This window comes from Xiphophorus couchianus, chromosome 6, assembly GCF_001444195.1.
Source record: "Xiphophorus couchianus chromosome 6, X_couchianus-1.0, whole genome shotgun sequence".
NCBI lineage: Eukaryota > Metazoa > Chordata > Actinopteri > Cyprinodontiformes > Poeciliidae > Xiphophorus > Xiphophorus couchianus.
Window position 1 is genome coordinate 21,953,055 of NC_040233.1, and position 23,264 is coordinate 21,976,318.

General features: G+C 38.0%; 3 protein-coding genes across 3 annotated transcripts; 1 reads left to right on the forward strand and 2 right to left on the reverse strand.

The window, feature by feature from the left end:
* Nucleotides 1–1,350: 1,350 nt before the first annotated feature.
* LOC114146823 (gamma-crystallin N-A-like) lies at nt 1,351–3,766 on the reverse strand. Its single transcript, XM_028021216.1, has 4 exons — nt 3,671–3,766; nt 3,263–3,511; nt 2,767–2,912; nt 1,351–1,606 (listed from the first exon to the last, which is right to left on the reverse strand). The coding sequence occupies exons 1-4, from the start codon at nt 3,689–3,691 to the stop codon at nt 1,471–1,473; spliced, it is 552 nt and encodes a 183-aa protein (XP_027877017.1). The 5' UTR covers nt 3,692–3,766; the 3' UTR covers nt 1,351–1,470.
* Nucleotides 3,767–7,417: 3,651 nt separating this feature from the next.
* On the forward strand, nt 7,418–9,136 carry ly97.3 (lymphocyte antigen 97, tandem duplicate 3). Its single transcript, XM_028021217.1, has 4 exons — nt 7,418–7,458; nt 7,688–7,757; nt 8,684–8,806; nt 9,020–9,136. The coding sequence occupies exons 2-4, from the start codon at nt 7,709–7,711 to the stop codon at nt 9,130–9,132; spliced, it is 285 nt and encodes a 94-aa protein (XP_027877018.1). The 5' UTR covers nt 7,418–7,458; nt 7,688–7,708; the 3' UTR covers nt 9,133–9,136.
* Nucleotides 9,137–10,767: 1,631 nt separating this feature from the next.
* On the reverse strand, nt 10,768–22,995 carry rheb (Ras homolog, mTORC1 binding). Its single transcript, XM_028021617.1, has 8 exons — nt 22,694–22,995; nt 21,469–21,540; nt 17,845–17,912; nt 17,671–17,753; nt 17,539–17,595; nt 17,387–17,434; nt 15,763–15,844; nt 10,768–11,557 (listed from the first exon to the last, which is right to left on the reverse strand). Exons 1-8 carry the CDS (start codon nt 22,743–22,745, stop codon nt 11,468–11,470), a joined length of 552 nt encoding a protein of 183 aa, XP_027877418.1. The 5' UTR covers nt 22,746–22,995; the 3' UTR covers nt 10,768–11,467.
* Nucleotides 22,996–23,264: the final 269 nt, after the last annotated feature.

Below are 23,264 nucleotides of genomic sequence, written 5' to 3' on the forward strand. Positions count from 1 at the left end.
AGATATGTGGCCCAGTGCATTTTGCACACTCCTAAGTACACAGACACACCCCAGTCAATATTTGATTAAATGTTCCTGCTAAAAGAATTAGGAGTAGTGGGAAACTCTCAGTGGAATGATTTCTAAACGACAATCCTCAGCAACATCAATGTATAGTTTGTCAAGCTCTTGCAATTACAGTCATGTTGAATAAATTACAACATTATTGATAAAGTGTATTCATTTCAGAAACTCAATTCATTAAGTGAAACATTATATAGAATAATTGAATAGAGGGTGATGATTTCAAGCGTTTATTAATGTTAATTATGATGATTGTCTGCTTTTCAGCTAATGAAAACTCAACATTTAAGATTACAATGTTACATCAGATAAATATAAATAAGACATTTTTGATATATAAATGTGGGTTCCATGAAATATGTCTTTAATGCCTTAAAGGTTTTTACTTTCAATCTGACAACGGAGCCTCATCAGAATACATATTTTATTGTACTGTGTTTATTGCCTGGTCAACTGCATAAGTGCATAAGTGAAAACCATCCTGAAAAACTGAAGTTACACATCTGCAATTTTTAATCACAGCTTGCTTGCTTAACCAAACTAACAAAACACAGAGTAATGGACAGATTCACAAGAAGTTTTGATCATAACAAAAGTGAAAAAAAACAAACGTGTGAAAAATGATAGGATTTGTTTTCCGGCTTGGAATTTTAATGCAAAGGGCTCTTTATGTGGTTGAATCAGTACCCTTCGAAAGCCCTGAGGTGAGGGACGCAGTAAAATAGATAAATGACACTAGGTGGTAGCAGAGCTCCCCTGGGCAGGTGCACCGACACTGTTGACCTGGGCAATATCCCACTTTCACTTCTGATTTATACCTCGCATGTGAAGGTGATGTTTATTTCCCTGCTGTTGCCTGGTGACTACCAAATTATTTTTTGTGTAGGTGTCACAAGGCTTTATGTTTTAATTGAGACATTTTGCTTTATGATTATTGGGCATGCTGTTTTTTTAACCGGCTTTCTGAACAACTGAAATCCAAGTATGTCAAATAATCTGTGCTCAGCACTGTTTAGAATATCTCATATAGCTTGGTAATGGACCCATTAGAATGAGGAAAAGCCCGGCACTTGAAGGTTTTCTACGTGTGGTTTATAATGGGAAGCAATTACCTGAATAATAGGCCTGATGCCATTTTCTACAATGAAATGTTACAACTATGAGCTTCACACGGAGCGAGCGCAAAAGAAGAGGGGGAAAAAAATGGCCAAAAGTGAAAATAACACAGGATTACTGTTTTATTTCAGCCTCTGAATAACCTATAACAAAAATACAACAACAGCATTACACATTTTCCACTTGTTTTATTATTCTACACCACCACAGAGTCTGTGAGATATATCCCGAAAGTGTGGCACATTTACTCTGTCAGCAGTCGATCGTTCTGCCTCTGATGTGGAGGCAGGTTTAGAAGTAGTTTGCCACCCTGCGAACAGACTGGATAGTGGGATTCTCTGCTTGCCACTCCTTATGGCTGCAGAAGTTTCCTCTTTCCACGATGTACATGCGGCCACGATAGTTTGGCTCCTCATACAACACCCAGCTGTTTGGAGAATAAAAACAAAAAAACAAAGATGTACAAGATGAAGCAGAAATTCACTAGATGTATGGAGTGTGATTATTTTCCCCTCCAATTTTATAAAGTATGTGCCACTGAATTACAGAAAGCCAGTTTCTTTATATTTTAAAGTGAATACATTTACTAGTTATTAACACAATAAGTTGGAAAACTATTACCAAAACAACCAATTTGTGAAGAGATAGAAAAGAAGATACTAGCCTGTTCTGTAATACTAAGAAAATTAGCAATAGATTCTTTAAAATTTGTTCTCTCAGAGGCAGAATAGTGATTTAGATTTTAAGAGTATTGTAAACAAGTACTCAGACGACAAAGGGTTCTGAGGAAGTGCAGTTATTTTTTTTCACTGGATGCTAGCACAAGATGCAGTGTATGATGACAGAAGTGAGTAGGTTCATAAATGTTTTGGAAAAGCTAAATGAATGTAAGACAGCATTAATGCCACATTTAGGCTAACTAATAAAAAAGTAAAATGCTACACAGCTTGGTGACACAGCAACGCTCCAGGCCCAATCCTATTCTATGAGAAATTAATGTAGCAGTAAATACAATTATTCCATTATCTATAGAGTCCATAAAATACAAGACAGGGAATGATGAAAAGGCAGGGATTTTATGCAATGTACAATGTTGAATTACAATCGGAGGAGTTCTTAGGGCTTTTAATAATTTTTTAATGTAATTTTTCCCTTCCAATTAGTGAGACAACTAATTAATCTCTTTAGATGATATGGAAGTTGAAGCTTTTAAGCACTGGCCAACAAATTAATGTTCCTCTGATTTAAAAATGCTTTTTGCTTGTAAGTACATGAAGAGGAAGGGTTTAAATGGTCAAGAACAAAGAACCAAAGGGAACAGGAGCAGATAGAGTTTCATGATATCGCACAGTATTGTAAAGTAGTAAAATATGTATTCACATTATATATGCATAATATTTTAAAGTTTTCATTATAAAGTCCTATTAATTTGTTTCCATAAATGTTGTTCAGTCTGAATATATTCTCTTGAGTAATAATGAGAAGAATACAAAACAATAGTTTTTATTAATGCCTGAAGATGAATGAAAACCCATCAGAGCAAAGCACAATGCAAAAGCCAAGGAAGAAAGGGTTAAAGATACATACGCTCCATCTCCATAAACCTTCATGGAGTTGACACAGTTCTTGGTCAGACCTCGCGCTTGCAGAAACGGACAGTCATCACACAGCTCCACACACTGGCCGGCAAAGTTGTCTCCCTCGAACATCTCCAATCTGTAGTGCTCTCCGTGCTGTGGAGGTAAACAGAAGCAGAAGTGCATCCTGGCTGAGTCATTTTACAGCAAGGTTAGACTTTGTCTTTCTGTAAATGGCCGAGCCTGTTTCGTGACAGAAGCTGCATTATGTTACCTATAGATGTGTGGAGGAAGATATGAGAAAGTCTGTTTCTGAAGAGCTGGAGTCCTCTGGAGCTCCTTCCATAAATACCATTTCTTTAGCACCTTAGTGTGTAAGGTTCTGCTATTTAATTAGGCTAAGACTTTTCTGTCAAACAAATGATGCTGCATTTATGCCAGTCTATTTTACCAGCTGAATATTTCTCTGCCCCAGGGGTCTCCTTCAAACACACACATAAACTCACCATCTTGATTGGTCGGCATGAGCCCATGTGATCATTATGAGCATTCCAGCGCTGGAATTCAGGGTACTCTCCATGCTCCAGAATGTACTGCTGGCCCTTGAAGTCAGGATGGTCGAAACAGACGAAGGCACCGCTTTCCACACGGACAGAGTTGACCCTGTTCATAAAACCTCGGTCCTGAAAGTTGTCGCAGTCACTGCTGAGTTCCAGCTTCCTGCCGGTGAAGCATTTGCCCTCGTAGAGCACAATCTGTTTTCACCATTTAATAAGGAAAGTAAATTATTTTGCAAAAATGTTACTTTTCCATCTCACATGATTGGAATGTCTTGATATATGTATGTTTGACTGTGCAAATCAACAAGAGTAGTAACAATTTTGTGGAAAAAGGCTCCTTCTACTGGTACTCACCTTTCCTGAGTACTGAGACATTTTCCACTGTTAAAGTCCTCCAAACTATTCACACAATTCAAGAGGGGAAGTTTTTGGACGCTGAGATATATACGGCGGACAGAGAGAGTGCCGGCATCGCGAGGCAGACATAACAAAAGCACAACAATGGAGGGGTTTAGACATTTTGCCAAATGGACAGTTTCCCTTACATGTGTCATTGCTGATATTGGAGTTTGCCCCCAGAGGAGGGCAAAACAATGGACTGGGTGAGATTCTGCTTTGATTGGGCTTTGGGAGTGATGCTGGACTTTGCCGGGGGTTGCAGTGTAACATTTGGGACACGTCCAAATGAGGGGGCATGGAATTGAAAACAACCCGGAGGACCAGAGGTTAGAGGGCAGGAACAACTCTAACAATAAACCATCCTCTGACAAGCAGCACCAATGAGGCTCCCAAGGCAGTTTCAAACTATTTATTCAGCAACCTGAATGTCTCTGTTGAAACCAAATAGCCCAGCTGCTATTTTCTCGGAATCCCTCTGTGTTGATGTTTCTCGTCCACTGATCCACAGAGATTTCTGGATAAATTTAGACCTTGGCCTGTGAAAACCTAGGATGCAACCTCATAGTCACAACATCAAACACTATACCAGGGTTAAGATAAGGGATACTGGGCATAGAGATGATAATTTGAGTTAGTAGCAGGGCAGGTAAAGCGGCTCTGTATTGCTTTGCTCACCTGTATCTCTCTAGTGGTTGGGTCTGTTGTGGTTTTGTGGTTTTCTGTGTTTTTTGTGAGTGTTTAAGGGCCACATGTGTGTGTTTTCTGTCTGTGTTACTTCAGAGGGTTCTCTGGCCTTTGTCTTGTGATCTGACTTGAGTCCACTGAGTCCAAGCGGCCACTGTGGGTGGGATGGTGACCAGAAAGGGTGCAGGCAATTGTAGTCAAAGTGTTGGTGGGCGCTTGGATGGGTTGCTTATTAGACTTCTGCGGAGAATAAGTTGTCCAGGTTTTGGGTGGAACTACTTCACAGGTATTTGGGTCTCTTGACAGTCCTTAGTCTGTTGGTTGTAATGGGACCTATTATGCAAAATTCTCATTTAACATTTTTTTGTACTGAAATACTTTCAAAAAACACCCAGCCATTTTTTAGCAATAATGTAATGTTTTTTCGTGTCTGGAAACAAGTGTTTTATTTCAAAAACCTTCTGAATATAACGTCACATTGGCATACATTGTCCCTCACCTAGCAATCCCAGCTAAGCCCAGTCCCATTACCTAGTAACCCCAGCGGAATGCCGCTCATCACCTACAAACCCAAGATGATCTCCAGGATGTTTGATCAGCTGGTTTTACCGCTGTATGCACTGTACAATGGCTGCTGGACAAGTGTTTTGTTGTTGACTTCCATCTATCCATCCATTTTCTGTACACACTTGTCCCTAATAGGGCCGCGAGGGGTGCTGGTGCCTATCTCCAGCGAATGTTTCGGGCGAGAGGAGGGGTACACCCTGGACAGATCCCCAGTCTTGTTGTTGACTTACCATCCTTAAACCACTTCCTGCATTCTTGTTGATTGTGCAGGACTTCTGATTTTCAAAGGAACAGTTGTCCTCCCAATAAAGAAAATTTCCCCCCAGTAAGCCAGGAATGAAAGTTTAACAAAGAAAAACAATAATTCTTGTTGCAACATTGACCCTAAAACACACAAAGCAGCTTTTTAAAATCTACTTTCTGAAAACTCTTCAGTGGAAATCGATTCTTGTTTCACACAGACAGCTGATCTTATTGTTTACGATTTAAAAGATTTACAAATCATATACTATATTAAATTACTGGTAAAAGCAGTTAAATTTATTAAACACAAACAGACAACTTGTTTTTTCTACCAGGTTCATGAGGAAAGGTTATCAGTCTGGGAATTTTTCTGGGAGGAGAAGCACAGAGCGACTGGCACATGTGGAGGTACAAAGGAGGTCTGAGTTAAATGATTGAGCTGAATAAGGTCATAGGAATGTCTCTTTCCAGGTTTCTACATTCGAGTCCAGAGTTGCGTTGGAGGGCAGGCAGGGAGAGGTGATTATTACAGGATGACCTGAGGCAAGGCTTTGAAGCAGAAGTCTGTGGAGAAAACCAGGAATCCAGGTAGGTACTGAAAATTTGCCTCGGAGTTTCCCAAAAGAGTACTGAGCATCCGCAGCGGAAGCTCAAAGTGAGACTAAGGAGCACAAATCTAAACCACAGAACAGAGACACAAGGAGTCATACACAAATGTCATACACACCTGCCAAATCCTCTCATAATGCCAATCTGATGAGGAAAGAGAGCTCAGGTGTAATGGCTTCCCATTAGCTTGGCCATGCCCACTTTAGGAGAGTGGGAAGCAGCAGAAACAGCAGGGGAAAGAAGAAAAACATTGATGCCTCAGTCATGAATAGCCTGGACAAGATCTGTGCTTATTGATAGTATTTTAGTTAATGGGTACATATTTATACTACTAAATTTTTTTTTTAAATGCTTGTATTTGAGTGTGGCTTCTAGAACTCATTAATCTATACTGACTGAGAAAAGAAGGGCAATCTTCAGATTTAACAGAATATTGATTTACATCTTATTCTATAAAACTGATCCCATATACTTTTGGATATAGACCAATCTTCTAATTGCTTCTGTCAGAGTAGTTCTAAGCAATTTATCTTCACATCTGAGGTTTTGTTGATTGTGCTGAAAATGTTTAAACTCTTTGGAGTTGGCTCCAGTGATAATTAAATAAAACCCACAGGATTTTTTTTAAATTATCATTACTACTAATGCCTACATTTACATTTATAAACCTGACATGTAAATTTTACTTCTCTTGGGGACCCCTGCCTGTTTGACCAGCTAATTATTTTGCTCGTATCTTGGCTATGCAATATTTGCTTTCACTTTCCTTTGTTTTATTTCAATTTTATCAGCAGCCAATTAAAAAAAACATTTTAAATACTCTAATTGGACTTGGGCAGACTCTTTTGTATTTACCAAGTACAGCAAAGTTTGGCATTTACTAAAGGAGTAGCTTAAGCCAATGAGCATAAGATTTGTATGACATTTTCCCTTAGATGCACCCAATGCAGATATATTTCATCAGCCAAAATGTTATAAAAGCACCTCAGATAAAAATGGACCACATTAAAGAATGAAAAAGTGAGCTGTAACATGAATCACAGAAGGAAGCAAAGTCCCAGGGGTTTTCAGGAATCTCAATAGAAATGCATGTGCTAACTAATTTAGAATGCAGAGATACATTATTGTCAGTCGCATGTTTCATGGATAAACTAAGTATAACTGCATGCAAGTGAATAACATCACTTCCCTAATTATACATTATGATTTTTTTTTTTTTAAATCCAGGGATTTTGAAGTCCAACTTTTAAATATTATATGATGTTTGTTTTAAAGGTGAAGGTGAACCAGCTCTACTGTGTCTGCCATAATCAACCCAAAGCAAATACACAGTGCCTTTGGCTTTAGTCACATACAGCCTACTTAAACTTTATTTGAGTCTAAGATGAATGCAGACATTGTTATCTGCGACAACTTCATCCTGAAGTAGGAGTCTACTGCTCTTGCATAATGCATTGGGAAAACCCTGGACACAGTGTACCCAGGGTGAGTGAGGAGCTGAGCACACTGACTTAACAGAGATATTATACCTAATGGGGCGTAACCATGACAGGACTGGAGTTTGGAGAAGTATAAAAAGAGGAAAGGTCACTGTGCGCACCTCAGTCGTTGACAGAAACTGAAGTAGACAAGCCAGTGAGGTATGTACATGGATTTGAATAAATGCAACAATTTTAATCTAAATGTTTAAAGGAAGAACACATCAGTTTAACTTTTAATTTTGTTAAACAGAAATCAACTCACCTCTGACAAGAATAGACTGTTTGAATTCATTTAGTTGTTTTTTTTGTTTGTTTGTTTGTTTTTTTTGCTATGAAAACTGTAGATTTTTAAACACTGTTCATGTTATGTGTTGTTTGTCAGGAACAGACTGCAGAGCAGAGCAGGAAAATGAAGTTGTTGATTCTGGCGTTAGCCCTCATCCTGCTGTTTACAGCTGGTGAGTCTGTCACTGATTGTCCACTGGACAAATACAACCTCTGCTGCTATGCAACAGTATGGAGACGTACCTTTCTGCATTCAATTACGACATCAACATACACCACCTTGCACAAGTATTCACACTGCTTGAACTTTGCTACATTTTATTCTGCCTTGTAGTACATAATCGTCAAACGAAAGAAAATGATAGAAGGTTTTCTCTTTTTTAGCTGAAAAGTGTGGCATGCGTTCTGTTCAGATGAGATAAATATGAAGCTCTTAAATCTGCAGCAGAATCCTAACATTCAATGTCATACTCACTGTAACACATGGTGGTGGCAGTGCCATGCTGTGGGGTTGCCTACCTTCATGGGACAGGGAAGCTAGTCAGACTTGATGAGAAGATGGACGGAGCTAAAAACAAACCAAACCTGAAGGAAAACTTGTTGCAACGAAACAAAAGATTACTGGGGCTAAAGTGGAGTGGTTTAGCTTGTGTTAGAATGGCCCAGTCAAAGTCTAATAAAACAATCAATTTCAGAATCTGTTTCAAGACTGTAAAATTGATATTTATACCAATCTGACTGAGCTTGAGCTATTTTACCTAATAGGTAAGAATGTTAGTCTCTGGATGTGAAAATGGTGTAGAGAGATACTCTACAAGATTCTACATAGTGTTGTATAACACCACACTTTTCAGATTTTACTGGGAATAATGGTCCATCACATGAAATCCCAAAAATATACAGCAACAGTTTTAAAGGTGACAAAATGTGAGGAGTTTCACTGGGTTTGAAAACTTGTGCAAGAGACGGAAAATATGCTTCTATTTTTCTTACCTGACATTGCTGGCATAAAACATCACCATCGATATGTAATTAGACATGTTTTAAAAATCCCTAAAATAAACCCAAAAAAGACTGAAATCTTTGCTTCTGTTTTCAGGCGGAGCTCTGGACTGCCATCGCTGCATCCCAAGTCGGGCCGGAGGAACCTGTCAGACCTCCGTTGAGACTTGTAAACCAAATAAGAATGCTTGTATTGCTGCCAGATTCCTCCGACAACCATGTGAGTTTCTCAAAGTCAAAACCGCTAGAAACTCGTATAGCTTCAACAGGGCCCAGAAAGAAATGAAATATTTGATCTTTCAATATGTGTACAGAAGTGCAAAGAAGCAGGGACTTTAGGTTAAATACTTGAAAATATCAAATGTAACCTGTTAAACAGCAGCACGTTCTAATTACACTAAAACCAAATCTTTCTTTTTGTTTCTTTCCATAGTTGGCCATTTTCAGAGGTGCATTGCCTACTCGGACTGCAAAATGCTTGAGGCGAACGCCTACATAGATGTAAAGTGCTGCACCGAAGACATGTGCAATACCGCTAAAATTTGAAATTAAAAAAAAGTGTCCAGCTGAGCATCAAGGCCGTAACATGAATGGGTCCCAAGGCGGACTGCAGCTTCTGTGAGCATTTGGTAAAGACATCGGTCACTGAGGAATAAAAGAGTAAAAAAGGAGAAAAATGCGTGCTTCTCTTTATTATTATTTCATTTTTATTTGAACAAGTTGATGAGGCTTTGTTTTAGTATCAAAAGAACATGCTTGTTTTTTACACTTCCCACCAGAAAATTCTGTACATTCATAATCGATTTTAATGTCTAAAGCAATTTTGAGCTTTAAATGATTTGAACAAATTTGTCTTTTGTGGCTATAGTTGTTGTTGTTTGCAGGATCCACTGCTAACAGCAAAAAAATTTAGTCAATTTTAAACATAAACAGTTTTTTTAAGTTTGAATTTTTGGGGGGGCATTTGTCTGATGATGAATATTCAGTATCCAATATTTACACACTCCACTGTAATAATATTTGCATTAATGCCACGCCCTCTAATTAATTACATGTGGATATCCACCACATGTTAACTCTTTTTTTTAGAGAGCTTATTTAAACAAGTCGATTTCTAGAAAGGGCCTCCAAACAATGAAAGACTTATAGACTGTGCTTAAACATTGCAAAAGCAAGCAGTTTTAATTATTTCCACCAATTATGTTAAGAAGACTGGTCAAACATTCGGTCAGACTTATACCAGAAGCATATTGATGACTCCAAAAACGTTTCGATTCTCTGCAACCTGCAAAGAGACATATCTAACCATTAGTGAGGCCGTATTTACATTTTAAAACTACAGATAATTCAGTGTGTGTGGATTTACTGCAGTAAATATATAAAAAAATGCAACTCCATCCATCCATCCATCCATCCATTTTCTGTTCACCCTTTGTCCCTAATGGGGTCGGGAGGGTTGCTGGTGCCCATCTCCAGCTACGTTCCAGGCGGGAGGCGGGGTACGCCCTGGACAGGTCGCCAGTCTGTCGCAGGGCAACACAAAGACATACAGGACAAACAACCATGCACACACACACTCGCACCTACGGAGAATTTAGAGAAACCAATTGACCTGACAGTCATGTTTTTGGACTGTGGGAGGAAGCCGGAGTACCCGGAGAGAACCCACGCATGCACAGGGAGAACATGCAAACTCCATGCAGAAAGACCCCGGCCGGGAATCGAACCCAGGACCTTCTTGCTGCAAGGCAACAGTGCTACCAACTGCGCCACTGTGCAGCCCAAAATGCAACTCTTGTTTTTCATTTTTTTAATAATTCAAGGTCTATGTTGCATAATTATCCCACTGCCAAAACAGAACAGTTGGAACGAATCATTGAATAATGGGTGAGTGTAAACTTCTGAATGCAACTGTAAATATGTTGGATCAAAAATCTAATTTTAGATTTAGATTGCTGTACTTTAATAACACTTGTCTAAAAAAAATTAAAAAAATATTGCAGGATTTACCTGGACAAGAAACAAACTTAGTTTTAATGATTCATATTAATACGATTGTGTCATCCCTTCTCTCTTTCATATGCGCAGATAAGTGAAACATAAGCAAAAAAAACCCCTGAATGTTCAGCAAAATCTAATTTTCTAACATAGATCCATCTGAATAAACCACGGACCATCCTGTTTACATAACCACTTTTTGCTTTAATGATTACAATCAAAAACATTTGTACAACATTTTCAACATTAGAAAATGAATGCAGATTTTCTTATTATTATTTTAATTTCGTCTGACAGTAACCAATGGGAAACTAACTGAGGGACATGGATACTGCGAGGTGATGAAGTAGAAAAGGTGTATATCAGAGAGCCCACACAGCTGGTAATATATCAGAATAAAGATTTGTTAATCTTACTCTTTTCATATGCGCAGCAAACACCACAATTCTTTTATCTTGTCATTTAAACAGGGCTGCAGTCTTATATGGAAGCTGTGCAGGGGAAAAGCTAAGATGCATCAAGCTTACTGCTTCTGTTCCTACTACAAATATTTGTTCTGATACATCCATACCAACTGTTTCAGGTTTTGCATCAGTGCTGAGCACAGATATGGAAAGGTGGCCTGAGGGAGATTTAAGACAAGGGAATAACCACCCATCCATGTTTTTTAATCACACACACAAAGAAAACCGAGGATGACAGAGGGGGCATGGGGAATACTGATAATGACAGTGGAATCAGAGCCATAAATAGACACTTTTGGGTATTTAGGACCCTGGTTGAGGAAGGGGCGTAGACTCAGCTGAGGTGGAGGGGAACTGGCGGCTAGCCTTCAAGTAACGGGATTTCCCAGTGCAGTGTCCTGTGTGTTGATTGGGCGGCTCTACATCATGGAGCAGGGGTTTTTTACAGGCTGCACTCCATCCATCTTCTCTGCCTCCAAGATCATCCTGCGGAAAACCTCCACGGCCGTCTGAGGGAGCGACAGAGAGAGCAACAAGCACATATGGAACAACGTCAAATGCTACACTTAGAACACATTGAACTTTCTACCCTCTGTGGAGTCTGTGACTTTTATTTACGACACTCGTTGGTTATTTTTGAAACTATGACCTACTGCGTCTGACTGCATTTGAAGCAGATTCATTGACTACCTGAAGATATTGGTGTAGTGAGAAAATCTAAGTACTTCAACACACAGCACGTCACAAACGTTTTTAGTCTTTCTGATCTTTTGGGGCATGCAAAGCAGACATTTTGCCCTATCAGATTTATTTCTATAATATCTTAATTTTACTGTAAGTATACAGTGTGAGTACGTAGTGGATATGTAATAATCTAAATGTATTTTCTAAAACATTATTTGTTTTGGTGTTCCATTTGTTCCATAAACTTTAAAAAAAACAACAACATTGCTCTCCTGAAATATTCGACTTCTCTTTTTCAATTGTTACTTTTCAAATTGTCTATTCTTTATTATAATAATGGTGTGGTTTTATGTTGCTGGATGTTTCCTTTTTCTGCTGCAATCTCAAAAGCCTTTTTGTCTCTATTTATTTTTATTACTCGACTTTCATATCATCTATATTTTATTTTTAGGGTTCTTGAAACATTTGTCTTTATGGAGATAGATGTCTCCAATTTTATATAACAATGTAACTTGTAAAAACAGCCTTTCATTTGTTGCTTTGTTCTACTTTGGACTTGAAAGAGGCTGTTATTTCTCTTATAAATAAGGGAAGCTGTGAATACTATGAGGTATGGTTTTGTGCAGTTGTACCTGAGTGACTTTTTGTCCACTCGAAGGCAGGAAACACAATGCAGACATGACAAGTGCGAAGCCGTAGGGCCTCCGAACACAGACTGTGTAGGCGTCTTCAAGCACACCTGCTGTTTTAGTTCATGTAGGCGGAGCGGCGTAAAGTGCCTCTGAGCTGGATGAAGTGGAATTTAAATCAGACGGTGGCGTTCACTTAATTCACTGTAAGCCAGTCATATTGCAGCAGGGTCATCGTTCTGAAACAGCTGACAAACGACTACGAGCGGCACGACTAATGGGAGGGAGGCTTCTCATCAAGAAATCAAGTGTAGAGCAGAAACGCTGCACAACAAAAGCATTCTTCAGTCGCATAACTGAGACGGATGGAAGAGGTTTGATGAAACACTTTGGTCCAACATCCACCAAATCATAACAAGTATGATGTGTGGTACCAACTTGTTTTGAACTGGAGCAGTCCAGTTAGATGTGAAGTAACAAATACAAACACAGTAGATAGAGTTTTAGCACAGCAGTGAGTTAAGGTTGATAATTACAATTATATTCAATAAACTAGAAAATTCCTGAAGAAATTTAACCGGGGCCTGCCAAAGTGTGCCCGTCGGTTTGGACCCAGCGTTATGATGCTAGAAATTAGCATCAATGCTAAAGAAAGCTGCAATCATATGAGGACAATGACAAGAATGTTGACTAACATGTACTTGCACCGTTCAGTATGATAAAGTAAGTGTATCAGCTAAAATTAGCAAAAATGCTAATGTTAGCATCATTGCTGTCACTAGCATGTGGGACATCACTAGGATGTTTTCTATAATGGACTTACTCCATTCAGTATACTAAACATGGCTAAAAAGTAAAATAAATAGCTAATAGCTTATTAAAGCTAAAATGCTAATGCTAATGAACTGCCTTGCTGCGCAAAGCAGTTCCCTAACCTCAGAGAAACAGATAATGCAGAATAATATTATTGCACCGCCTGCGGCGGTGCACTAACCTCAGGGGCATGTTGAGGCTTTTATTTTGAAATTTTTGTTAAGCTTAATTTCAAAGGTCCACACTAACCCCATGTGTAATAGTCATTGGGTTAAATCAGTTATATAATGCTCAAAACACAAGTAGTTGATGTAAAAATATTCAAGGCTTTTATTTTGAAATTTTCTTTATGCTTCATTTCAAAAGGCCAAACTAATCCCATGTGTATCAGTGCTTTGGATAAAAAAGTCACATAAAGCCAAAAAGAGCAATAACATGATGTAAAAATATTCAAGGCTTTTATTTTGAAATTTTCAGTATGCTTCATTTTAATGTTCCAAACTAATCCCATGTGTAACGGTGACTGAGTTAAATCAGTTAAATACAGCCCATAGCAGCAAGTAGTTGTAAAGGCCAGTTCAGTCCTCCTGGTCTTCCACTATAGTTAGAACTACAGTGATGCGTATTTGTAGTCCTAACCAGCAGCCAATAGCCTCCTGAGTTCCGTTGCTATGGTAAATAATTCTCTCTGCCAACTGTCAGCTGTGAGTGAGACATGCAGGTGGAAACAATTCTCTGTTTGAGCCAGCCAGTTTGAAGTAAAAAAAGCATTGGAAACAACTCCTTCCCGTTCGGGAACCGTAATACATATTCGAAAAGCGTTTGAAGCGTATGAGAGGGCTGTTTGTCGTCTCCGATAGTCCCGCAATTCATATCTCTACGTCACTCACAGTATTAACAGTGATAAGAGAAAGAAATGGTGTGCCCAGATCTGAAATTTTTGAGAAATATATGAAAATACATGGGAGAGAGCCTGAGAGAGCGACAGAAAATCCTGTCGCATGACTTTGCTCTGAAGCACCGTGACAGAAAACCGTAAGCCCTAGAGAAATTTCGAAAACATTTTACCGGAGCAGACAGGCGTATCAATGTCAGGACCGAGTTTGATACCAATCGTGCGATATTTGTGGGCGTGACGGCGATTTCAAAATTATTTTGGGCTCAAAAATTCTCTTCATTTCTCACTCTAAAAAAGCGGCAGTTGGTGTCAGTTATGCTCTGCGTTTCGGCAGTTGGAAATTTGGCTCGTTTTTCACTTTTTACGTCGCCATCGTAAGTCCAATTCCTTATAAAAATAATAGCTCCCTTCTCGGCATCGAGCCGCACGTTTTGATACCACTTTTGTGGGGGTACACGCAGCGGTACGAGCCGCATTAACGGTGATGGAAGAAAAATAAATCTATAAAGATATAAATGAATAAAGAGACATTCTATTGGGTGTAGAATAATAGGTGCCTGCCATGCAATGCATGGAGGCAGTACTGACTTGCTTCGCAAGTCAGTACTGCCTCCATGCATTGCTATGGGCAGGCCCCAATTAAAATATCGTCTCATTTGTCAGATTAAAAGTATCTTTTGAAAATTATTTTTTAGCAGGTACTAAACATACTTTTCACTAACCTGTGTTTAAAAATAGTTTTTCTATTGGTCTGTGTAAGGTTTTGTTTTTTTTTTATTTAGGTTTCTGTGTTCTCTTGAGTCTGCTGTTGTCCCGGCTACCCCTTGTTTGTCCCCAGCTGCCCCTCGTTTTCCCTGATTACCTTCCTTGTGTATTTAATCACACCTGTGTCTGTGTTTTCTTGTCTATACTGTCATTTGTCGTGTCAGCCTGTGTCTCCCCAGTGCCTGTTTTTTTTTTTTTAGTTATTCCAGTTGCTACCAGTTCTGAGCTTTTAGTCTTCTGCTCACCTTTGCTGCCTGGATTTTTATATTTTGTATGTCATCATTAAAACCATCATCATTATTGCAGTGAACCTGGGTCCTCCACTTCCATCCTCGCCATTCTACAACCACACTTCATGACAGTCTGATGTCATATTATAATTTTAAATGTCATGATTTCATTAGCTGTAAGTGGAAATCATCATACTTAACAGAAATAAAGGAATTCAAACATCCATCTGTGTGTAATGTAGGGATAAAGTTTCTAAAACAAATGGACTTTTCAATAATATTCCAATTTATTGAATGTGCCTGTATACTTCTCTTTGTATTTAAGACATTTTCCTGCAACTCTAACCTTTATGTCAAATGTTTTGTGGTTTACCCCTTCATTCTCATTTTTTCTGCTGTGTTAAAATCAAATGTCAGTTATACATGAAACAAATTGACGTAATTGAATAAAAATTAGCAATGATTTGTTATACATTATTCTTTAAGGTTTTTGTTTTTTCATTAAAAAAATGGTACTAAATTATAATTTTACAAAAAAAAGTGACATGATGTTTGCAATTCAAACTCTTGCTTGGCAAGAAATTATGGGTTTCATTGAACTAATTGCGATTAAGAGAGGAAGTTGAATGAACACTTGTAAAAAAAATCCCATGGAAGCTCAAGAACTTTTATCGACAAACATGAACATTTTCTACCTGGTTCTCCTTGGCTGAGGACTCCATGAAGGCTGCATTCCAGGATTCAGCTAATGCTTTCCCCTCTTCACAGCTGATCACTCTGATGTGGAAAACAAACAGATGCAAAAATGAAAATGGAAAGATTAAAAATCCATTTGCAGCAGCTCAGAAGTCAGCAGATGTAAACGAGTGATGTGTACATGGTTGAACAGCAAAATATGCAACCTTGGAAATGTAGTAAAAAAAATAATTCTCATTTAGGAAATGATCCTTCTCATTTGTGTTTCAGGTCACATTTACTGAAAACAAATTATTAAAATTACAAGAAATACCTTCTGACCTGTGAAAAAATGTTTCCCTTTAAAAAAAAAAAGTTTCTTTTTTTTTTATCACAATTAATGTTATAGGTCATCAACCTAATTTTAATATCTGACGAAGATAACCTGAGTAAATACATGCACTGTTTTTAAATTATGATTTTACTTGTTAAGGGTTTAAAGCTATCCTATCCAACTTGAACCTTTGAGGAAATCTAATTGTTAAACCATAAATGAATTGAATAACAAAACTTTCTGGACAGCTCAGGTCAATGATTTTCGGAATACCCTGACATAATTACTGGCTGGCCTGTAGAATCAAGAAATAGTTTAAAATAGAACCTGTCTGACAACATGAAGTAGGCTAAGCTATCTCAGAAAGCATCTTGGTCTAAAATAAAAATCAAGAGCAGATGAAAATAACAAAGTCAGTGACATTTATTGGTCTGGAGTTTTTGGGACACCAATAAACCAAAGTGAGAGCCATTATCCACAAATGGAGAAAACATGGAACATGTGATGAACGTTCCCGGGATTGACTGGCAAATCAAAGCATTTCATTGTGGAATATTTCCAAACACACATCAACACCTCCTCCAGGAGGTCTCAACAGAAACCAGAACAACATCTGAAGCCCTGCAGATTTCACTTGCTTCAATTGAGACTGACCAGTGTTTGTGATTCCCCAATCACAGAGACTGAGGAACAATGGCCTCCATCCTTAAGTATCAAGGCAAAAGCCACTGATGACCAAAGAGAACAGAAAGCCTGTCGCACATTTGTTGAAAATAAAAAAAAGTCTTGGTTATCTCCAAAACCTTTAGGAAAATATTCTGTGGACTGGTGTAATTTTCATAATACCAACAGTTAAACATGATGGAAGTAGTTTTATTCCTTCAAAACTTTGTCCATTTCAAATTGATAGAATCAGGAATTCAGTTTTCTAGCAGAAAATTTTGAAGAGAAAAGCTGCCAGTTTCTGACCTGAAGCTCAAGTTCGCTTGGTTAATGATCCAAAACACACCATCAAGTTCACCTCTGATATGTTTAAGGACAAATCAAACCAAAATGAAAGTTTTGGAATAGTTGGGACAATTTGGCTTCACATTAAACAATCCTTTCATGCTCAATAACCTTAAAACAGTTCAACAAAGCAAGGTGATGCAGCTTGTTCTTTTTTTTTCTTAATAAATAAAATACTTTGAAAACTTCTTTTTGTGTTTACTTGGTTATCTTTGTCAGATGTTCGGATTTTCTACGATATGCTTTCTCAGAAGAGTATGAGCAATCTCCAGAAAACCTAACAATGTAACGATGGGACATACCGTTCCATATGTAGGTCGTTCTTGTTTCCGACAAGCATAATTGGAACTCTGCATTAAAAGAAAATCACAAAACCACAACATCATTTGTGTATGAGACATTTAAAATGTCTCAGAAGAGCAAAGCCATAAAGAAATAAAAAGGGGGTACTCACTGAACCTTCCCCACCATGTCCAACAGCTTTTCATGGATAACTTGAACAACTTCAAAGCTGGAAGAAAAAAAATGAAGAGAACAATTAGAAAGTTCACACAATCCATCTGGGATGCCGAGGATGAACATTTACCTTTTATTAGACGTAACAGAATAGACCAGGATGTAACCGTTGATATCTATGGAGTATGTCTGAGGAAAGATGGAGTATTCATCCTGGAAATGATTCATCCAGCAGAGAAATTAGTTAACAGGTTTATAACAGAAATATGATACCACCAGTGTCAGGCTTATAATGGAGTCCTACCTGCCCTGCTGTGTCAACAAGCTGAAGGTGGTACTCCTGTCCATTTATTGTGATCATTTTAGTAAATGCTGCAATAACAAAACGAAAACATTTAGAAACTGCACATTTAAACGCATTTTGTGCCACAAAGATAGCTGTTCATATAAAACACACAACATCAAATATAATATTTATCTCTGTTCTGCACACTTAAAGCCAGAGTTGTAAATCCAGTTTGATACCGTGGAATTAGTTCAGCGGTGCACTGCCAATATGTGTCTGGAGACGAGTTTGGTTATCCATCACGGCGGAGAGGCGGTGCACATCCTGCAGCATCTCACTAATAATGCTGACACCGCTTCATGTTAAGCATCCAGGGGATTATTTATAGACACGGAACCGAGCACACAGCCAACGCAGGGCGCTGGATGTGAGCAAAAGTGTGAGGGAAAAACAGGAAAGCAGCCTGCAGGTAAAGTTTTGACCCGGACCTCTCAGGAGTCTGGGATTATTTGTGTTGATGAACTGTTGTGTTTGTCCCACAAACAAACAAACAAAAAAAAAAGAAGTACAGCCTTAGAGCAATGTTCACTTTTGCAACCGTGAGAAGTCCAGACACAAACCAGTCAGAAATAACAGATTAATCTGCACTAACGCGCGCCTCTCTCCTTTCTCTCTCTCCATCTGAGATCAGTTGGTGTCGTGTTTCAACACATTATTGTAGAGGGAACATTGCACCCTGGTGGGTGAATCTTGTGATTCACTGTCATCCAATAACGTCTCGCTAAAATCATAAAGGAATTACCAGACATCATACCAGAGCTAAAATCAAATACAGGAACCTCAGAATCCATCATATGAATATGTTGCTCTGCCAGGATAGTTTTCACATGTACAAATAAATGTCCACTGTGCTCTCCATTTGTGTTTACTCCAAAATGTGAAAACACTTTTTTTAAAAACACTTTAAACGACTAAATTTTGTAGTATTTTTGCTAAGTAATGAGAAATAAAAGTAGAGTGAGAGATTCTTGTAGACTACATTAGACACATTTTTAGTCTGTTTCTGAACATTGTTTTTTTTTTTAGAGTTTTATCAACTATGCTGATTATTATATTGTATTTTTTAAATAGCAAAAGTTATTTTACAGCTACCTTTAATTTTTTTGTCCCATGCCAAAAAGACATAGTGACCCGATATGCAGACTAAGTGCGACGTCACATCACTGATAAGGCAAAATCTAAATTATCAAAAATGGTTCTGCATTCTTCAGAATGTCCCTTATTAGTAGTTACTGCACCAAATTGACATTGTGAGCAGTCGGCTCTTCATCACAGTTAAAATCCCAAAGAGAGCTCTTAGTGATTCCCCGAATCGTCCAATCTAGTTCATGCTGTACAGCAAAGCCTGTGCAAAACTAGCTTGTTCAAAAGTTAAAAAATAGAAAAAGTAGAATGGTTAAGCCTTACTGCTAAAACCTATACCACAATATTGTACACCAAACAGTAAAGCTCCACTATTCCCAAACACAACAAAGGTCTATGTCTTTTTTATATAAATATCTCAGAGTGTTGACTATAAATATAACTTTTGCTGTTAAATTTACAATCTGTCAGCAGGAATGTGCCAGCAAACTATAGTGAGAAGCTTTAACTTCTGGAAGGAAACGCAAAATATTTGACCCAAATCACACTCTATATAAGCTTCTAACTTTAAAGAAAGTTACAAAAATATCTCATTTTTGTGGTATTTAGCAAATATAAGTAATTTTGGTAATGTTAACTCACCCTAAATAGAAACGTTTTAATTTAATGTGTTATCACACAACGATTAAAGAGAATATGTGTCTGTTTATGCAGTGTATTTAAAGTTCTTCAGCAGGATAACTTCAGGTTTCTCTCTGGGTTTTTGAGTGGTTCCCTGAAGTGTCTTAACATAACAGCAATATTAGGTATGAATGCACCATCTCTTGACTAATCAATTCACTTGAAATAAAAAAAGAAAAGACAAAGACTTTGATGTATGAACAGTGAGAGTCTCTTTTCCACCCTGTCTCACTGAGAGTTAAATTATTCCACTTGACTTTCACCAGGAAGAGTCTTCATGAGCAGATGGAGAAGTTAATGCTACCAGAAACAGAAATGTATTTTTCTATCGCTGGGTTTAGTGGAACTGTAAAAAACATGCACAGAATAAATTAATTTCTGTCATAAAATGAATTGAGTGACATCAATCATATTTCAAACACTAGCAAATTTCAAAACTTTTATTTACTTTACTGTTTTCTATTAACTGTCAGTTACCATCTCATAGTTCTATCTCAGAATAGAAAACAAACCTAAATATTAGCAACAACGCCTCTGAATTTAGTTTAGAATTTAGCATTTAAAGACTTAAGAATAAAAAATTTACATATCAGAATAATAAATGGACAAAACGCTAATAAAATACACATTTAGCAAACATGATTATGTGCCGGATTCTTTCACTTTTCATGTTAAGACTCCAAACATCAACAGACTCAAAATCGGTCAAGGAAAACAATATAGAAAAACAAATTCTCTTACATTTATTTAATATATCGACACTTATCGAGACCAGGAAAATACAAAACCCAAATTTTAGACTATTCCACTCCACACAGGGAATCCTAAATCTGGGTGATTTGCAGTATTAAATATTGCAAGATAGCCATTTAGAAGGATGTAAATGTGTTAAAATCCTTTATATTGTAATATTTTTTTATGGTTTCTAAAAGTTATTAAAATATTTGTTTAAGATTACATTTGAAAACAATGCATCCTTTTCCTTCCTAATTTATGTTCGTCTATCACATAAAGATCCAAGAAAATATTTCAGCTAGTATAAGTACTTTATGCATCGCTGTCCTTCCTTATTAATCAATAAAGTTGAAACTAAAGAAATCAGACTCATATTGCCATAAACGGACAGTATGACATTAAAATTAACCGTTTTCACTATTTCTTAAATGGATTTCAGGAACATTGCATTTGTTAGTCATTTCAAACAGTAAAGGAACATACTCATTAAGAGAAGGTGGACACAATTTTGTGTATGAATTGCTTACTAAGACCTAAAGCATTAGAAAAGCATTTTTAATAAAGGTTTTTATAGGGCAGCCATTTTGGTTTAGAAGAATTCCTAAATTTCCCAATTTGAATTCCAACTTTCTGGGACCTTCATGTCTATTATCTACCATGGAAGTTTAAAACAAAACTGAATTAAAATAGAATGCAAGACTAAATACCATCCTTAAACCAAACTTACGGCCCCAGTGGAAAATACCTCTGTTTTCTTCTCTTTTTATGTCTTTATGAAAAAAAGTGTGTTCTTTGTTGCCCTTCATGCCCAAACCCAGCGCAGACAATTGTGGCCAAGACCATAGAGAGCGATAGAACGATGGAAATTAAACAGATGAGAAATACAAATGTGGGATGTTTGAATCCTATAATCTTATTCACATGTTTTCCTCTTATCATGCAGCTCTGCTTTGAATAAAAATAAACAAGATATCACACATACAGGCTTTTATAGTTGAAAAACATGACACGTAGGTTGCTAACTACATAAGACTCATGAGAATCTGAGAATTAGAATCGATATCACATAAGATCCATACTCACTGTTTTCTATTGTTGGGTCATAGGAGTCGACAAACTGGCCTTCCACAAACTGAATTGTCAAGGAAGACTTTCCTGAAAAATACAAATTATCATCACATATTGTTTCTTCCACTAAATTTTCCATTATTATTCTTGAATACAGCACTAAAACAGCTTCTTTAGCAATAAGCTTTTACGAGTTACCCCTCTTCTGAAGATCTTCCCCATGACACTGTATGATACAAAATAACAGATTTGTGTTGAAAGTTCTTCTTTATTCCTCTTACATAACATTTAAATAATCTAATAAACCAAATGTTTGCTTTTGATTAACCAAAGCGGTTATTCTGTGTGAGATGAACTTAATCGAGTTAACTAAACTGTTCCTTTCCACTGTCACCACATGCTTGCTCATGATAAGACATCACTGCAGAGTTAGTGGAATCAGCGGGGCTTCATAACTTTGCACCAACGCTCATTAAAAATGGAAGAATTTCACTGCATTGTGTTACAAATAGGACAAAATCAAAATGTGTGCAATTAAATTAGTCTCTAAATCTTACAAAATTGTTCTGGATTCATTTGATTATACACATTTTCACATACCAGGATAGGAATTGGACCTATTTGTCTGGTCAAGTGCCTTGAGATCTGCTGTGAATCGCTATAAACGTATTGAATTAAACTGAAACCTTATGCAACCATTCGAAACCCGGCCTTTCTGTCGTTTCTGCAGACATGCTGCTCTCTAATCGCGTTATCTCCGTGTGCCATCTTGCCGTCCTCAGCATCCTCCCAGCGCATACAAATTGCGCTTCTTCTGTTTCGGATGCGATACATTAATCCACGCAGTGATGCGTCACATCCACAGGACCGCCAGGCCTCTACGGAGCGCGGCACTGACTAACATGGCTCCGGGGTGAGGGTCACTGATGGATACCTAACCAGATGATCGGTTTGTGTAAAAAAAATATATATATCCGCATTGAACCGCACATTTGCGGCCTATACTGAAAATAAACACAAGCCCACGTTTCACCTGGTGGCGCTCATTCGCCCGTTCAGAGATGTTGCGTGACGGATCTTTCTCCGCCTGTAATTTAAGTCTATTATAGGAGGCGTAAACCGCCCTCATAATGGACTTATACTGAGTCGAGAGGCCGCACAGATCTGCTCTAAGCGGCCCATCCTATGTTACTTTTTCTGAGTCATCCCTCCCAGTTAGAGGCGCCGGCCGGGAACTCACCTACGGATCTGTACCCGAGGATGGCGATTTTTCGTGACTTTGGCTGCGGCATGTTTCGTTCCCGGTTATAACATCCAGTCCTCGGGCTGTACCGCAACCTCCAGCGGGAATGGCATCCAAATAGATTCAAGGAGAGCTCAGATCCGACATGCAGCGTCCAGATGCCGGCGGGATACCCTCTTTTTTTCGATGTATTCAGTATTTGATTTTTTTTTTTTTAAATGCGATTTCACGTCATGTATAAAAAAGCATGGAGTATCGTCTGATCTACAAAAGCTGCGTCACTCCGCTTTGCAATTTAATGAATAAATAATTACTGCTCGTGTCTGATTGGCCGAAAGAAGAGCAGGGGCAGGCCTAAATGCGCCTACTGGCTTTTTGATTGGATGCCACAGCTTTTCGTCAAATAGTTCTGCATTGTGATTGGTTGTGACCTTCTCCATGACGTGCTAGATGGTCAACAGAAATGTCATTCATATCTTTAGGGTCAGGGAGCACAAATTCCTGCTCTAACAAGGATTCATTCTTTAATCTGTGGCAGTAAAGCAAGACTAATATTTTTAAAATATAA

Excerpts from the sequence above, each read along its gene's own strand:
- LOC114146823 (XM_028021216.1), bottom strand. The coding sequence starts at position 3,691 with ATGTCTCAGTACTCAGGAAAG. Across the intron at positions 3,512-3,670 it reads TGTCTCAGTACTCAGGAAAG|ATTGTGCTCTACGAGGGCAA; the intron begins GTGAGTACCAGT and ends TGGTGAAAACAG. Across the intron at positions 2,913-3,262 it reads CATGCCGACCAATCAAGATG|CACGGAGAGCACTACAGATT; the intron begins GTGAGTTTATGT and ends TTACCTCCACAG.
- ly97.3 (XM_028021217.1), top strand. The coding sequence starts at position 7,709 with ATGAAGTTGTTGATTCTGGCGTTAGCCCTCATCCTGCTGTTTACAGCT. Across the intron at positions 7,758-8,683 it reads CATCCTGCTGTTTACAGCTG|GCGGAGCTCTGGACTGCCAT; the intron begins GTGAGTCTGTCA and ends TTCTGTTTTCAG. Across the intron at positions 8,807-9,019 it reads CAGATTCCTCCGACAACCAT|TTGGCCATTTTCAGAGGTGC; the intron begins GTGAGTTTCTCA and ends TTCTTTCCATAG.
- rheb (XM_028021617.1), bottom strand. The coding sequence starts at position 22,745 with ATGCCGCAGCCAAAGTCACGAAAAATCGCCATCCTCGGGTACAGATCC. Across the intron at positions 17,596-17,670 it reads TCTGTTACGTCTAATAAAAG|CTTTGAAGTTGTTCAAGTTA; the intron begins GTAAATGTTCAT and ends TTTTTCTTCCAG. Across the intron at positions 17,435-17,538 it reads GACATGGTGGGGAAGGTTCA|AGTTCCAATTATGCTTGTCG; the intron begins GTGAGTACCCCC and ends CTTTTAATGCAG.